This window comes from Centropristis striata, chromosome 22 (genome assembly GCF_030273125.1).
Source record: "Centropristis striata isolate RG_2023a ecotype Rhode Island chromosome 22, C.striata_1.0, whole genome shotgun sequence".
In the NCBI taxonomy this organism is placed as follows: Eukaryota; Metazoa; Chordata; class Actinopteri; order Perciformes; family Serranidae; genus Centropristis; species Centropristis striata.
In genome coordinates this window covers 5,318,162-5,334,343 of record NC_081538.1, presented here as the reverse complement: position 1 = coordinate 5,334,343, position 16,182 = coordinate 5,318,162, and the positions used below count along the sequence as shown (strand labels likewise).

Genomic DNA, 16,182 nt, shown 5'->3' with positions numbered 1-16,182 from the left:
ATATAAACTCTAGCTGGTTTGGAGATGCAATGTAAACACTAGGACTGCGCGCAGTACTGAACGGGCCCTCGCAGTACACGCGTGTCGGTGCATGCTGCCGTCAGGGTTTGTGCGTTACAGGGGCCAGTCTACACCACCCCTATGAATTTCATTGCCTTAAGTGTTATGGTCTGGGCACAGTGGCATTTTTTAAATTAAACTGCCGCCAGAGCGCCACCTAGGGGCCGATCAATAAAACCTTAAAGAGTTATCCTCAAGAGGGCATTGACAATAAGTATACCAAGTTTGGTGTTAATCCGACCAACCGATGTAGAGATATAAATTACTTCAATTTAAAGAGCGCCACCTAGTGGTCATCGGCCAAAATTTTGCAGCGAGCCTCAGGGGCTCATGAGGAAGTAGTAACATGAGTTTCATGTCATTCAGACACACCAATGTGGAGATATGCAACACTTTGTGTTTTGTGTTGAAAATAGCGCCACCTGCAGGAAGTTGTTATTTAATAACTTGAGTATTCTTTGGGTAATCAAAATTATTTTAATAACTTTTTGTTATGAGGGTCCATAGATGCTGTGTGCAAAGTTTGGTGCAGAACGATGAAATTACCTAGGAGGAGTTCGAAAAAGTAGGTTTGCGACATTTCGCGAATTTGCGAAAAAAAAACGATAGGCGAAAATGGGCGTGGCTTATATCACGAGATTCAGCACGACTCAGTGAACGCGTGGATATAAGTTTTTTGAATGTGCGATAAAGTATGTGGGAGTTATTTGCCTAAACGCGCTTTCCTTTATTATAGCGCCACCTAGTGGTGGAAATTCAGGATGACAATAGATTATAAAATTTTTCACCATGTGTGATTTATATTTAAAGTTTCATGAGTTTTGGGGTATGTTCAGGCAGTGAAATATGCGATCATTTGGGACAAAGAATAATAAAAATAATAAAAATAAATAATCATTCGAAATACAATAGGGACCTCGCAGGTCGTTGCCTGCTCGGGCCCTAATTAGCAACATGAAGTAGCTGCCTGTCTGCAATAAGCACCACTCAACAACATTCAGGAGGCTGCCAGAAACACATATTTACTGTTAATACTATTAATATTGGCCTAAAACATGTTTTATGACTGACTGTGATGGTGCCTCCACCAGAGGGAGCAATTATAGTTAGTTATGTTTTGATAACTGTTTTGGTAGAGTTAGGAATCACCTACTCTTCTTTTGAGTCTAGCGTTTTCTTACATGATAAATACGAACGTGAATGTGGAAAGTAGAAAATGTAGTTTATAAGTAATACTTACAAATTTACACAAGTTACAAGTTACAAATTACCCTCAATCATTTTAAGAAAACTTGTTTTTCTTCCATGCTTTCACATTTTCCACCCAAAAAATGTTTTCACAGTTTTCCACAAAATAGCCTTTACTATGTGGTTATTTCATAAAGAATATTTATTAATGAACTATCACAAACATGAGATATTGTGATATATATACAAATTATATTTCTACGTTTTTATTCATTTATTTATTTCATTGATTTACTTTTTTCAATTCTGTTGTTGTTACATGACATTGTTTTTATTTTTTTATTTTTTTATTTATTTTTGGCCTTATTATATTTTTTCTTTTCTTAATCAGATAACAAGATCAGAAAGAAAAAAAAGCAAACATCAACCTGTTCAGATTTTCTGTGAGTAATGTTTCACAATAACGATATTTGAATTTTTTTTTATCAAATTGTCTTTATTGGGACAGAAGATTTTGGCCATATTGCCTAACCCTAACTCCTACTATCCTATTTTTTTTTTTTAAATCACAACAATTCTATAACAAGACCCTCTAATGATCATCACATTACATCATCAAATGAAAAAAAACATGTTTTGTGGATTAGCCGATGTTTGAAACTAGCTTAAGTATATCATGATGATTAATGTTGATAAAACAAAAGTATGATAACACTGATTGATAATAAATATAACCTGACAGATACTGGATATTTGAGGTCACCTGATTAATTTAAATCTTATTACTATATATCAGCTATACGTAAACAATCTTAATCCAGGAAATTGTTTTGTTTTTTTCAAAACTGTGAGATTTTGACGGTTTGAACTTCGCTCTAATAATAAATATTGCATAGGCACAGACAGAAATGTACTTAAAACAACATGTTTACCTTCATTTCGATGACTGTCTGCAAGGCCTTGGTCTTTGTGGATTCTGGAGCTGCTTCGTATCTCCTGTGCAGCTCCTGAGGGAGAAAGACACCACGATGGTCAGCGGGCGGCAGAGAGGGAGACACAGAGGGATGGAGTGAGGGAGGAGGTCGAGGTGCGGGACAGAAAGCGACAGCGAGCGGCGGAGAGGGATGGAGGGACGGCTGGATGGCGGGTGTAGGACGTGGAGAGGGAGCGGGGAAGGACGGGGAGTGATGGAGGGAGGGATGGGCCGAGGAGGCGACCACGAAAGAGGGATAGTGGGGAGGACAGGAGGAGGGGAGGACCATAGGGTGGACGGGGTATCGATGGGAACGATGGCCAGGCGCCGGGAAGGACGGAGAGGAAGACAGTTGGTGTTGACGGGAGGGGGAGAAAGGAGGAGAGGGTTGAAAGGTGGGTGACACGTGGAAAGGAGGCGGAATAGGGATGGAGGGTGAAACTGGGAAAGAGGGAGAGATGGGGATGGAGGGGGAGGCAGGAATGAGGTGTTTTCCTCTCGCTGAGCCGCTCGCTCTCATCCTCCTCGGGTCGATCCGTCCATCCCACATCCTTCCAACTGTGAGGAGCGCTGCTAACTAAGCTGACACCGTCTCAGGCTCAAAGGGGAAGGAGTGATCAAATCTGACAGCCTGAAATGATGCTGATGCGATGAATTAGCTCGATGCTTTGAAGCCTTCGAATAAATCTAGAAAAGGCCTTGAATCAAAAAGCCATAATTAAACAAAAGAAGTCTATTCAAATGAAGAAATACAGTCTTATGGCTTCAAATGCTTTAAAAAAAATAAAACTACGAGATGCCAGTTTCAATCTCCAACAGCAGCCTACATCACTAGAAACAAAAAACCCTACAAGAATTTGGTCGATCTACTCCATATATTTCTATTCCTAAAATTCCCAAAGTTCTCAAAAAAAAGTCTAAATTTTAACTATCCTAAATTACTGCGCTATATGCAACAAAATCCTATCTGTCTGGCTGTTGTTACCACATCACATCTCACTACTCAAATGAAGAGAGAGCAAAGGGAGACAGAAAGAAAGAAAGAAAGAAAAAAGGAGGAGTGTAGTGGTAAATGTAAAGGCACAAAAAGAGAAATAAAGGACAGGGAGGGAATGAAAGCAGAGGGGAGGATGCAGCAGCATACGCATCACTGCTTCTCTTTGGAGGAAACACACTTAAGAGGCTGACAAAGACAACTAATGCACAAGCCAGGAAGCACAAAAACACACATATGTGAAAGGGATAGTAAGGTGGCTCAAGGGCGCTAGTATGAATGCTCAGGATCACACACACACACATTCTCATACACACACTCACTCCACTTCCTAGAGAGTGTTACAGGTAAAATTAGAAATGATGCAGCCATTGCAGAAGTCACACTTATCACTGCTGCACATGAGCTTCGTCCCCACTGGGGACATTTTTGAAGGATTTTTAAAAATAGCTGCAGAAGGTTGCAAGGACTCGTCTGTTAATTAGTGAAATGAACCAAAAAGTTGAGTGTTGCAGCAGGAAGTCTGCAAGAAAAATGCACAGTCGACACATTTGTTTACTTCTGTAATTTTCACTTTAACCTTAATTATTTTCCAGATAATGAGTAATCTCGTACCAGTTTTCCTGAGTTGTTTTCTGCTTTGCAATTAACAATGTGTGTTGTCAAATACTGTCAAAAAGCAGAACTTCTGCTCAGCATACTGATGCAATGTGCAGCAACATGGGCCAACAACAGTCCTAATTATGTTTTGAACCCTTTCTGAAAAAAATAATTTAGCATCCTAACTGTCTTTCTCAGTCATTTGCTGCCTGATATATTTAATGATGCCTCACTTGCTGTGTGTGTGTGTGTGTGTGTGTGTGTGTGTGTGTGTGTGTGTGTATGTGTGTGTGTGTGTGTGTGTGTGTGTGTGTGTGTATGTGTGTGTGTGTGTGTGTGTGTGTGTGTGTGTACTTCTCCCTCACAGCTGTGGCCCTTGGCGCCTTTGGAGCCTATCGTTAAGGTTGGCTGGTCTGAAATCAGTTCTTTTGAATATATTTCAATGCAACTGAAACAGTTTTCAATCTGTTGACTCTGAAAAGACAACTTAATGGTCTTAGATAAATATTATTAGCACACATAATTAGTAATTAGTTATGGTGTATTTGTCCTTCAAAATCAAAAGGCAAATTTAAATCAATCTGCACACTGACACAAACTTGGCCAGATGCAGATAAAAAAAAGAAGCAAGTTTTCCTCCTGGGACAAGGAAGGAAATTTATCAGGTGTTTAAATGTAATCCTAACATTCCACTTATGATCAGAATAAAAACTCTTAAAAACTCATATCGCCACCTCGATATGAAGAAACTGGCTGAACCAGAAGGAATTTTGGAGGTGGTGTAAACCTTAAAGATCAGTTGAATACGACAAATTTAGGGACATAACAATGTGTTTGAAAAAAAATATTATTATATAGTCTAGAAATTATATTTTTTCTACACATGTATGGGTAATAATCTGTAACGTTCCTCCAGGAGGGACAGAAACCTGGCAGTAGCAAAAGAAAACTCTCCTGTGGTTGATACAACTGTTTTCTTAAAGACCTTAAAAGATTAAAGGATTGATGAACGCCTCAAAGGTCAAAAGGCTCAAAACAATAAGTTGTTTAAACAAATGTTTGACACCATAATTGAAGCCAGAATCTATCATGTGTCTCCATGCATCAATACACTGACTTTTTGGGGGGATAGAAAGTTTTCTTCTGTTATATTTTCAGCAGACTAGACACTTCAGAGTGGGTGGAACCACTCTGGTTAAATGCTTTGGGCGATGTAAATACACAACTTCAGCACCCATCTAATCACAATAAGTTAATTGGGTTGAAGAAATGTTGTCCATGTAGCTGGAACTAATGATAAATAAAATGCAATTTTCATCTATTCCATGTCTGTTACACTCTTTTTTGTAACTTTTTTTTCAATTTTCAGACTACTTACTGTTTGAAAAATGTAAATATTATGATATATTATCTTAAAAACTTCATCAACAATGGGTATTATGCCTCTTAAAATAAATATGTCCAGAAAAGGTGCACCAAAGTGCATCAAAGGTATTTTCTAATGAAAGAAACAAATGCATTGTTCATTTACAACGTCTTACCAGTAGAGGGAGCTGCTATATAAAACAACAAACATGATGCTCAGACTGGTAAAACAGCTGAGATGATAAAAAAGAGACAAAGCAGGAAAATGGGATAAAGAGTGCATTCCTGTTTGCGCGTGTTTGTGTGTCTGTTGATGTTTCTGTGTTGTATTAAAACAGTATTTGGAGCCAAGCGTTGAAACAGCCAAGGGTTGTGCCTGGATATGACATGGGTTGATTTGCACACACTCACATCTGGCCGTACACAAAGACAACACACCCACACACATGGGAATGCTTGAATGCACTTTGTTTCTTCTTGGCCACTCACACACACACACACACACACACACACACACACCTCTCTGAGTTGGAGCATCTCCTTGTCTTTTTGCTCCAGCAGGCCTTCCAGTTGGTGGATGGTCATCTCAGCATCAGCCAGTCGCCTCGTTCGTTCATGGTCCTCCTCGGTTGCTCTTGACGACAGGCCTTTGCTCTGCAACATTTCCAGTAACTTCTTTATGGATTCATCCCTGTAAGAAGAAGAAGAAAGGAATAAATTTGAGGCTTCACTTCACATGTTGGCTGCCTAAAAAGAAGCCTCTGAAATCACCCAACAGTGAATTTCACACTTCACCTGGCAGTGAGCGTGTGTTTCTGTGTGTCTATCCTCAGCTCCATTTCTTCCACGGTCTTCCTCAGGAGGAAGAGCTCTTTCATCTGTCGCTCGTACTCGCCGTGGAGACGCAAGAAGTTCTCCTCCGTCATTTCCTGAGGCGGGATAGGCTGGCCGAGGTGACCGGACTCTGTGTAATCGGACTGGAAGAGCTGGTTGAGATCTCGCTGGATCCGGAGCTCGTCTTGTAAAGCCTGGATGGTGCACTGAAAATGCTGGAGATAGAGAAAGGAATTCAGGTTTAGATTTATGAATGTAAGAGATTAACAGGAGTGTGTGGAGATTTTTATTGTTCTATTGCACAACAGGACGATAAAACATTAGCAGAGGTTTGACATTGTTGTTAATCAGTGCTATTGATTTAACTTTTGCTGCAAAGACAAACTTGAAAGGAAATGCATGCATCAGTTAAATCAGACAATAGACTGCTGATTTTTGCAGAAGTTTTTCTTGTCTTCTTGAAGATGTTGAGCCAGGTCTGGAATAGTTATTAATAGGGTCTACCATGAAGTTCAAAGCTTCAAAGCTTAATTTATAACGTTGACTTTGGAATTCTAAATTAATATTTGAATGGTGCACAACTGCTTTTTTGTACCTCTAATTATTCAGTTTGACCCCAATATTTCTGCAGAGTTGCAGATAATGATTAGGCAACACTAATATGATTAATATCAGAATATTTGTAGAGTTAGACTCAGATATTGGCTGATTCGTTCGTTTCCAACTCATATGATCCAAACATTTCCAATAACTCAAGAGCGATGTAAAGTCAAAAAAGTCAAACTCTATATATAAAAAACCTTCAAAACCTGCTTTAAATCCATATTTGTTAGCATTTAGTATTTCATAAACAACATTGTCACTGTGGTCTAAAAACTGTTTGCTGTCCAACTTGCTGCACACAGAGCGAGGCCTGCTCCTGTATTAATGGGACGACCTAGCCGCAATGCCTGTTAGAAAAGAGTTAATCTTACTTTTATTTTTCTAGATCAGGTTGGACATTTTATTCTGTATTCAGTAGCTTTGTTTGCAACATTGTTATCTACTTACAGCCTGTTCTCTGCACAAGTGAGTGTGCACTGTACAGGTTTTGAATTGAAATAAAATACACACTAATTTTATATTTTTTGATTCATTTTATCGTCATTTCAGTTGTAGCATAATGTTTCTATAAGCCTTTCCCTGCAGTTGTCATTTTATACCCTTACTGAGTTAGCCTATGTTGATGGTACTCAAGAGATATATTCATTAAGCAAAGTTGATTTAATAAAAAAGACTAACTTATTAAATCTAATGAATCACTTTATTCAAATTGAGGGTTTTATTCAGGGAGGATTTGGATTTGTGTGTGCGCTTGTGCGCGCGTGTGTGTGTGTGTGTGTGTGATGACATTATAAAGTATGATGAAGCTTCATTTGAAAACCTCAATAGAAGCTTTAAGGAAATTACATTGAATATAATTAGTAGTTACCTAGGCTCAGGGAGGGAAATTAACTTCTTCCTCAACCAAAAAGCCACTCAACAGATAACCATTGTTTTTTGGGGTTGGTGTGCGAAGCAAAACTAGCAGCAACTTGTAAATTTCACCAGTATTTGGCTGGTGTCTGGTGCTAATTCCCACCCCTGGTAGGGATACTCTACCAAAACACGGGATCAGAATTCAGCTTTTAGTTCCACAGTAAACTCTGACCTCTAACTTACAGTACATACACATTATTTATACAGTCCATAGAGACTTTTAAAAAAGGACTAAAAACATTCCTTTTTAGCAAAACCTTTGGTTCCTCCCATCTAGATGGTTTTTAGATGGTTTTTATGTATGTATGTTTTCTGTTTTTAGCTGTTTTTTTTTTCCTTTTTTATCCTTTTTATAATTAGAATGTTATGCTTTTAACCTGTAGCACTTTGAGATTTCATGTAATGTAAAGTGCATTACAAATAAAATGTATTATTATTATTATCATTATTATTATTATTTCCAATTCAATCAACACAGAAGTTATAAAAAATTTAAATCTGGGTAAAAATAAACCCTAGTGTTGGATCAGTATTTGGTGCACCTCTAATGACTATTGGTTTATTAATGTGAACCTGTAAAGCCCAAAGACACGGTATATGTATTGAGCTATAGAAATAACCATAAATCATCAATGTGTTCATTTAAAGATCACTGAGTGTGATTAATTCATACTCGGATTAATACAAAACATAGATCAAGGCTGATAAATGTGTTTGTGTTTGTGTGTGTGTGTGTGTGTGTGTGTGTGTGTGTGTGTGTGTGTGTGTGTGTGTGTGTGTGTGTGACTGGCTGACCGAGACATCATGCACAGTATGTGTGTGTCATGTTGAGTGTGTGATAAAAGTGTGTTGGCAGGTTAGTATCACTACCATTACAGCTGAGGACAACATGACATGACTACCCCTGAGTCAGGCAACAGAAGAGTTTAAACTGTGTGCGTGTGTGTACCTGTGTGTGTATTTGTGTGTGTGTTGTCACTATGATGTCCCCAGGCTTTCTGTAAAATGCGTCACACATAACCTGAACAACAGCCAGGCCAACACAACACGAGTCACGGCATATTTCCAGAGATAAAAAAAAAGGAAAAAAAGAAAACGAAAACCCAGGTAGTGCTGAGAGAGAAGTGCATGAATGAGGGTGGAAGTAAACAGGAGATTTAAAAAAAAGGAAAACAAAGTGAAGAGGTTAAAAAAGGCCGAGATGCTATCGCTCCCTTGCAGCTACCGCTAATCAACATTGACGAGGGAGAGAGCGAGATTAAAGGGAAAGGGAAAGAGACGGATGAGTGGGGAGGTGAAGAGAAACAGTTCTTGGATATAAAGGAAGAGAAAAGCAGCAGATAGTGATCATAAATACACTGTATGCTCGCACAAACAGACAGAAGAAGAACAGGATGGAAGGTAATTAGATAATATCAAAGCAAACTTCGTTTTTAATACAGCAGCTCTGCTTTATGTTGCATGACAGCCAGGGCAGTGTGCTTCCTGCTTTGTCTTCTTCTGTTCCTTTTTAGATTTCCATTGAGACAGATGTACAGAATATTGCAATAAAACAAGATATTTTTCCTCTGCTTATTGTGTTACTGTGTTTGTTTGTTTATGGGTGAATCGGGTTTGTCTTCACACACACAAGTCGATGGCTGACTGACATTTCAGACATCCCTGGAGACTGACAGTGATAGAAGGTATCCTTTCTCTTCTTCTTCTTCTTCTTTTTTTTCTTTATTTATTTTTCAGTCACAAGAACATTGAACGAAGAACCCTTGATAACTGCTGCACTTTTTTATACTGATTGTATGACATTTTTTGTGATCCTATGCATTTTATGGATTCGTTTTACATTATTATGTGATAATGCTTGTATTATGATTTAAAATACAGTTGAACTTGCAATTGGTGGGGTTGTTTTATACAGTTTTATACTGGACTCAACCAAATGGAGCAGCCTGAGAGTCTAATCAATGGAAACAGACCCAACACACAATTGTAAATTAGTTATTAAGATGCTCTGCTGCACTTTTTTATTATATACATTTTTTTTAGCTTGCTTTATCCATGTTTTTAAAAAAAATTTAAAATGTTAATTTTTTATGTTCTTTCAATGTGAAACACTTGGTGCCTGTAATATTCTTGTTGTAAAGTACTTTGTGCTGCATGTCATGTATGAAAGGTGGTATAGAAATAAAGTTATTATTATTACTATTATTACTATTATTATTATTATTATTATTATTACTATTATTACTACTACTAACTGGCATTAATAGTACAAATGGAAATAAATCTAATTAAGTGAAATTAATATAAAGATAAAATAAATCCGTACAGATATACCCATTAAAAAAAGATGAAAAGATTATAATTCCTCTTAAGTATTTATGTATGTCGTCATGTCAACTATGATTGTTCCCTAAGACATGCAAACACTGACCCACCCAAATGATGAAAACATGCAAAAAGTCTGAATGATTTTGAAAAGTGCATAAATAAAAAGTTGATTTATTAGCCAATCAAAACAATTATAATTACATTTTAGTTAAAGTACTTTATCAAAAGAGAAATACAGAAGCATTTTCTCTATCTAATCTCATTTGAAATCGAATCCTTTTGGGTGTTTTGGCATTGGTCCTTATTTTCTTATTTTTCATGAACACACACTTGTGAAACAAATTACCACAGGGTCAACTAACAGAGTGAAAACCTTGTTATGTTCCGCTGCCTTCTAATATTTATCACTTTAATTAGGATTTTATGTCTTATGTGTTTATTTTTTATACGAGGATTGCTTCTAAATCTGTTTATATGTTCACACTTTCTTTCATTGCCTATAAGCAAAACAGTAATCCATACAGCCAGCTGTATGTGCGCCAAAAGGACAGACACCATATTATAGAGTTTATTTCCTGTGCTATTTAGGCATAAAAAGAAATTCACATGCACGACCACACGCAGCATTATACAATGTAATCAGTCAGGAACACACACATGCAGACACAGCCACACACACGCACGCACACACACACACTCACATTAAGCATCCAAAAGTATGTCAGAGTTGCAGAAATGAATGCATACACACAAGCACACACGCATACACACACAAAACCTCAATATTTTTGCTCAAAGAAACACAAATCAGTGTTGCAGAAGTCAAGCAAATACAGTGTGAAAATGCAGACACACACACACACACACACACACACACCCACAACTTCAAAGGTTTACATATAAAGAATTCACATTCATACACTCACACACACACACAGACACACGAGCTTGTGCCAGCACTCCCCTCAACACACACACACACACACACACACACACACACACAAAGACACACACACACACACTTAGCTGGAATGTGGAGCTGAGAAATGCCAGACCACGAGAGAGAGAGAGAGAGAGGAGGAGGAAAAGAGGGAGTGAAGAATAAAAAGGAAGCAAGAAACAAAACCAGAGGGAGATAAGGAGCAGGCATCGAAAACAGCGTGTTAATTGTGTCCAGCAGAAATAAAAGGAGGGATGAAAAGAGGAGGAGGAGGAGGGAGAGAGGCTGCAGAATATAAGTTTTACTTCTCAGTTTCTGCTGAGTCGTCTTTCACTCCTTGACCTTTGACCCTGTCAGACGCTTCCTGATTACACAGGGGGACTGAGACGGTCAACGGCCCACTCAAAACTGAGACAGACATGCAAACACACGTGCGTCCAGACACATTCTGCACACATTCACATGTTCATATTACACTGTGAGAGGGAAAAAGTCATGCAACTATGCAAAACAAAACAAAAAAATGGCTGTTTTCCATTTTGTTAACAGCTCATCACTACATTTAAACTCCAGTTTTCTGTTTATTTTTACATTTAAATGATAAAATTCTAGATCATAGAACACTAAGGTGCTTTTTTATGTGTTACTGCCTCCCGCTACATGCACTGAATGCTAAAAATTCAAGTACAAACTCTTTTTCTGTGTCTTTCTGTGCTTTAGGTATGTCAAAATGTGTCCTTTGTCAATCTATGCACTTTTTCCTTCTTCCTGTATAAAGCACTTCGGTCAACCACTGGTAGCTTTCAAAACTGTGCTATATAAATAAATATACTTGCCATGAAAATAGACAAGATAAAAAAAACAAGATAAATGTAAACTGTGTACAGATGTGACAAACACACAAAGTAGAAAGACAAATCAAGATGAGAAATCTTTCCTTTAGATGTCTGAGGAAGTGACGGATATATTCATCAAGCTGATGTAAACAAGTGCAAGATGGGAAATTACTTTCATCCCAGTGACTTTCAACAAATCAAACTTGTGGATTTGACTGAACAGTCTTCACATTTTCTTAATAGGCACATCTGGAAATTCTGTGGCATATCTGCTGTTCATATAATGCTGATGGGTGAATTAAGAATATGACAGAAAGCATTTTACATATGCACACTATAGAGAACAGCCAGTGGTGGAAAAAGTATTCAAATCCCTTACTTAAGTAAAAGTACTAATACCACATTATGAAATTACTCCACTACAAGTAAAAGTCCTGCATTCAAAACTTACTGAAGTAAAAGTACAAAAGTATCAGCATCAAAATGTACTTAACGGTCAAAAGTAAAAGTACTCGTTATGCAGAAAGGTCCCACTCAGATTGTTTTATATATTCCAGATATATTATCGGATTATTATTATTCATGCATTTATGTAAACAGCATTTTAATTTTCTCAAGATAGGGCTCATTTTAACTACCTAATATGCTTTTAGTTCATGTTAAATCTTGCCCTGAAAAGTAACTAAAGCTGGCAGCTTAATGTAGTGCAGTAAAAAGTACAATATTTGCCTTAAAATGTAGTAGAGTAGAAGTATGAAGTTACATAAAATCAAAATATTCAGTATAGTACAAGTACAGCAAAATTGTAGACTGTGGACTGATGTGAACTGCCTGTGTACCAAACTATATGAGCAGCAGACAGTCAATAGTCAACTCCTCGAACTTCTCAAGTTTCATGATGACAGTAAACACGATCCGAGGAAACTAACACGGCTGAGTTTGTAGTTCCTAAAACCCAGAGTTCACAATCCCTGAACATTATTCTCCAATCATATCATTTAGAACTCTGACATCCATTTAATGCGATGGCACTCTGTTGTAAATCAAAAAATGAACTCTTTATTGAACAAACTGCAAAGTTTTGCAACCTTTGACTTAAAAAAGCATACAAAAAAAATGGTTGTTTTCCATTTTGTTAACTGCTCATCATTTCAACATTTAAGTTTTCTGTTTATTTTCATATTTAAATGATAAAATTCTAGATCATAGAACACTAAGGTGCTTTTTTATGTTACTGCCTCCCGCTACATGCACTGAATGCTAAAATTTCAAGTACAACCTTTTTTCTGTGTCTTTCTGTGTTTTAGGTACTTTCTGTGTTTTAGGACTTGCAAATGACATCATCAGTGGCATCACTCTGGTCGTGAAATCAATAAATACAAACAGAAGATGCGACAAGTTCTTCAAACAAGCTGCTAATAAGAGCCATCATCAGCATCCATCTGTGTTGTGTCTGACTCTGAGGGGTTCAGGGCTGGAGGCCACCTGCTCCTGTGTTTGCAGTTAAGCTAAAACAAAAGTTCCTAACATGAAATGATCCATATGATCGCAATAAAACACCAGCAGCTGGACTGCATCAAGTCAGTCGTTTTTCTGTAATCCTAAAGACAAGCAGACAAACCACACAGAAAACATAACCTCCATGATGGAGTAAGGAACTGTAGTTAGATTATGTTACTGTACCTGTTAAAAAAAACTATTGAGGATGCACAATATGGATTTTCTTTCAGCGGACATGATCAGATCACTGACACTTTCACATTTTTGTACCCTAAAAAAGAAGTAACATCTAAAAACTTCACTAACACACTTTCGCTTTTACAGAGCAATTTGCCTAAAAATTCAAATTAAATGCTTTGACATGTTATTATGATATATTATTATATAATGTATTAAATACTAATTACAAAAGAAAAAAGTATTTTATACAACTGAAAGCAAGTTGCTGCTTTGTCTTCAGGGAAACATGCATATAGTAGACTGACAATTTAAAAAAATGAAAAAAAGTTATAATTTTATTATCAGAATAATACAAGAATAATTAGAGCCCGACCAATGTGGGATTTTTGAGACAGATGCCGATAATGATTTTCAAAAGGGAAAATTAATCGATAACTGGGTGATATATTAAATATTTGAGCTGGAATGAAAAAAATACTTTTTCATGTGGGTACTTTCTCAAACTTTATTAAATGAGTTTAACATTGTTATATATTTTTATACATTATACAAAACAATTTATTGCATTGTCAGCCAATTCTATAACTTATATAAAATAAAGAATAAAAAAATAAATAAACATCATTAATGTTCAGTGTCAGTCAATTGCTGACTATAAAAAAAAAAGAGTAAAAAATCATACCAAACAAAAAAAAAACTTTTTCATACACCAATACCGGAAGGCCTTTTCTAGGTCAATATTGGCCAATAATATCTGTCAATTGATTTATCTGTCTGACTCTAATAATTATAGATGTTTTAACATTATCATATAGTACATTCCTATTATTTACTGTGGAAAAACAATCATTCATACCAACAGAACATAACATGAATATAGGTTGCAAGGGGAAAAACACACCTATAGAAAAAATAATTAATGATGTTTTGTTGTCTAATGAGCAGTTTACATAATGCAAATTCATGTTTAGAAGAAGCGAAGAAGAGAAGAGAAGAGAAGAGAAGAGAAGCAAAGAGAAGAGAAGCAAAGAGAAGAGAAGAGAAGAGAAGAGAAGAGAAGAGAAGAGAAGAGAAGAGAAGAGAAGAGAAGAGAAGAGATCAGTTTGTGAATATGGTGACAATTTTATCCATCCGCTCGTCCTGCCCTCCCTCAGGCCACTGCTCATCTGTCGTTCAATATTAACCATCTCTTCGCGTTATTACTCCTCCTCTCATCCCTTGATTATTCTGCGCTTGCAGGGTGAGTCACACTGCCCCCCCCCCCCTTCACAAACAGACACACACTGTGACACATACATACACACTTGGATGGACATACACACACAATAATGCCCACACGCAGACATCATGTTGGAGGCAGCGGCCATGCTGTAATGACCGTGAGCAGTTTCGCCCACTCAGGCATCAGACAACAGGCAGATTAACACACACAACTCTCGATCTTCCTTCTCGGAGGATAAAGGTGGAGGATGAAGAACATAAAGAAGAGGAGGAAAGAAATCCCTTGTTTTCTCCCCTCTAGTATCAGATTGTATGAAAACAAAATGGGACAAGAATAAGTGTGAATGGAAGAGTGTACACGAGGGAGAGACTGAATAAAAAATAGCCAAGAGAGGAAAGAGAAAGAGAGAGAGAGAGAGAGAGAGAGAGAGAGAGAGAGAGAGAAATGCTGACCCTAATCAGTCACTTTGAGAAGCAACATCAGGGTCAGTAGTGTGTTTAAGGAGCGAGAGAAGAGGGGAGAAGAAACACTGCATCTGTCACATCTATTTAACATGAATACATTACAGATGTCAAGCTCTTTGAACCATATAGACAAACAGATCGGTACATATACATATAAATGGACAGATTTAAGAGGGCCGGAGTAGAAATAAAAACAGAAAAAGAAAAAGGGGGAGTGACTGCGCTGTAATTCTGTTCATTCCTCACTAACTCTTTCCAAACCCACTCCTTATAAGGAAAGACATGGCTACCACAGGCCTCCTCATACACAGACACACACACACACACACACACAGTGAGAGGGAGAAAGTGAGAGAGAAAGCTTGCAAAATCACAGCCTTGTAGGAAAAGAGGGAAAACTAACCCCTTTCTTTCCTTTCAGTTTCAATCCTCTATTTCTTTCCGCTGTGAAAAAAGGAACACTGTGTCTTTTCTGTGAGAGAAAAACAAGAGTGGGATGAATTCTCTCTCTCTCTCTCTCTCTCTCTCTCTCTCTTTCTGCATTAAAGTTAAAGTTTTATAAGACTCCTGAGTGGAGCAGGCTCCTCCTTTCTTCTCTCCTTCTTCCTTCTCTCTTTCTCAGTTAAATTCCCTCCATGAATCTCCTGATTGCACTCATTCATCGCTCTCCCTCCCCTCGGCCCATCTGCCTTTTTCTCCCCTGCTATTATTCCCCGTATTTACCTTATTCCCTCTATCTCTCCATCCCTCTCTCTTTCCCTTCTTCACCTATCTCTCCATCCTGACTAAATAAACACACAGGTTTGAGGACCATCTGTTACTGATGAGCATTCATGTGTGAAAAACACACACAATGCCCACCCAGCATAAACACACATACACTTGAATGCAGAGATAATAGATGCAATAAATAAACACTTTCTGGAGGTTTTTACATTTTATGGGGACAGAACGTGTCGCACAAGTGTGTGGACATGGACACACACACGTACAGTGAACCGATGAGCACACACACACACACAGGAGAGGAATAATGAGTCATAGGTTGATGAGCAGAGGATGGAGAGAGGTGCAGACGGCAGGCAGCAGAAGGAGGAAGGCGAGGTAGGCAGAGAGATGATTGTCACTGTGTTTTAAAGAACGCTGTATCAAAGACAAGCTGAAAAAAATGAATTTGAAA

The 16,182-nt window shown here is 37.7% G+C and overlaps 1 protein-coding gene across 3 annotated transcripts in view; it reads right to left on the bottom strand.

Moving 5' to 3' along the window:
- LOC131960413 (ELKS/Rab6-interacting/CAST family member 1-like) overlaps window positions 1-16,182 on the bottom strand; it is a 164,998-nt gene that overhangs the window by 120,938 nt on the left and 27,878 nt on the right. For all 3 annotated transcript variants that reach the window (XM_059325627.1, XM_059325628.1, XM_059325629.1), the window contains exons 5-7: window positions 5,976-6,229; window positions 5,700-5,871; window positions 2,181-2,255 (exon numbers count right to left, since the gene is read on the bottom strand). In XM_059325627.1, coding sequence (XP_059181610.1) covers window positions 2,181-2,255; window positions 5,700-5,871; window positions 5,976-6,229 — 501 coding nt within the window. The remainder of the gene's footprint in view (window positions 1-2,180; window positions 2,256-5,699; window positions 5,872-5,975; window positions 6,230-16,182) is intronic.